Source organism: Amphimedon queenslandica, unplaced genomic scaffold (assembly GCF_000090795.2).
Source record: "Amphimedon queenslandica unplaced genomic scaffold, v1.1 AMPQUscaffold_7190_Cont20857, whole genome shotgun sequence".
Lineage (NCBI taxonomy): Eukaryota > Metazoa > Porifera > Demospongiae > Haplosclerida > Niphatidae > Amphimedon > Amphimedon queenslandica.
Window position 1 is genome coordinate 1 of NW_003552524.1, and position 2,035 is coordinate 2,035.

The window sequence follows — 2,035 nt, forward strand, 5'->3', positions numbered from 1 at the left end:
GATCAACAGCTTCAATGCTACCACTCTTAACAGCATTAAACAATGGAGTACTGTTGTCCTATAAATACAACACAAAATGATACCGTATAGCTTGAAATTTTCATGGATCAATATTTTCGTGGTTTGCTCCTAGTGGGGCAATTGTGGTTTAATTTTCGTCGTTGACAGTTTACATAGCCTCTAAGGGGATGGCACTTCAATGATTTCATGGGTTTAAATTTCGTGGGCAGCCCATAACCATGAAAACCATGAAATTTACATTCCATGAAGATTTCAAGCTATACAGTACAATAATTAGAATTAACTTTACCCTATCCACAGCATTCACATCAGCCTTTCCTTTAGTTATTAATAATTTGATGATATCAGCATTACCAGTTTCACTAGCCCAGTGCAATGGAGTACCACAATACTATATAACAAAAATGGACACAAAAATGAAGGGTACAATATTTCATTAATGGGTAATTGAATAAATGGTCAAAGGATGTCACCTCTTAGTGACTCAAGAATGAAAATTTGCTTTGTGTGCAAAAAACACCAAGCACACACAATGCAAGTCATGTTTTAATTTTGATCACTCACAATAATGCCAGCACTAAAACTTCCTTCAGACACAACATCAGTTCTAGCTCCATTAGTTAATAGAATATCAACAGCTTCAATACTACCACTCTTAACAGCAATAAACAATGGAGTACTGTTGTCCTATAAATACATAATACAATTAGAATTAAATGATATTTTCATAAATTTACCTTATCCACAGCATTCACATGAGCATTTCCTTTAGTTATTACTAATTTTATAATATCAACATTACCAGTTTTCATAGCACAGTGCAATGGAGTACCATGATACTATACATAAATACCGTAAATGTTCAAATAAAGGCCGGGCTTGAATAAACACCTGGTATTAAGATACGCATATTTTAGTCAATATAGGTACCACAACCTTTAAAGTGTCCCAAATGGCCTAACTTAGTAAGCTGAGTGCATTGAACTTAGAGTTCCAGGTTTGAATCCCAGTTTTACGTTTTGTATTCTACGCAATTTTTTACGACCTGGGGGCGTAGCCCCCAGGTTGTCCTATAATTGATTTCACCCATGTGCGATATATATATATATTTGTATGTCAACACTTACATTTCTTCTATACACGTTGTATTGGAGAAATAACAAGCCTTAGTAACCACCCGCCCACGCTACGTAAGTGGGTGTAGTTACAGCAAACAAAATCATTTACACATGGGACAAATTTATGAGCTTTCTAACAGCAAAAGAACATAAAAATCAGGGTTGGGGCAAAGTACATTGGTACTTGTACTTAAGTACATATTTTTTGGTACTTGTACTTATACGTAAATCCTTTTTAAATTTTACCAATGTACTTGTACTTATACTTAAGTATTGGCCTATGTACTTGACGTACTTGATGTACATTTGTACTTATAAGTCCTTTAAGTACTTTTAAGTTTTTTAAAGCACAGATTGTATAATGTAGTATTATTAACATAGCTAGTGCAATTACATGTACTTTCAATACTATATCAGTGTATCATAGAAAGCAAGTGCAAATTCCAGGATTACTACCAGTCTCTTCACTTATTTGCAACTGTAACTGAACAAGAGCTTGAAGATTAATGTTCATTAGATGTAATAGTAATTAATACATTGATTGTAATAATACAATTAAACTGACTTTGAAAAGTACTTATACTTATACTTAAGTACATATCGAAGTACTTGTACTTATACTTAACTACTTTTGTCAAAAGTTATCAAGTACTTCTACTTAAGCTTAAGTATTTTTTAAATGTACTTGGATTTTACTTAAGTACTTTTCAAAGTACTTCGCCCCAACCCTGATAGAGATACTGCCTAAAGTCTTTTCTGGAAGAATTAGAAGGTAGAGAGAACTTTCATATGTTGCAATAAGAACCCAGCTGTACATGCAAAGTGGTGAAAACAATTATAGGAATATTTTTACACTGTCACGCTTGTTTGTCCTGGAAAGAAATAAATGCTCGGGT

The 2,035-nt window shown here is 33.4% G+C and overlaps 1 protein-coding gene across 1 annotated transcript; it reads right to left on the reverse strand.

Annotated features, from left to right (window-relative positions):
* Positions 1-21: 21 nt before the first annotated feature.
* LOC109591804 (inversin-like) lies at positions 22-860 on the reverse strand (the record flags this gene model as incomplete). Its single annotated transcript, XM_020007446.1, has 4 exons — positions 22-58; positions 311-412; positions 586-708; positions 759-860. Coding segments are annotated over 4 exons (364 nt in total), but the record flags the coding sequence as incomplete, so codon positions are not given.
* Between the last annotated feature and the right edge of the window lie 1,175 nt (positions 861-2,035).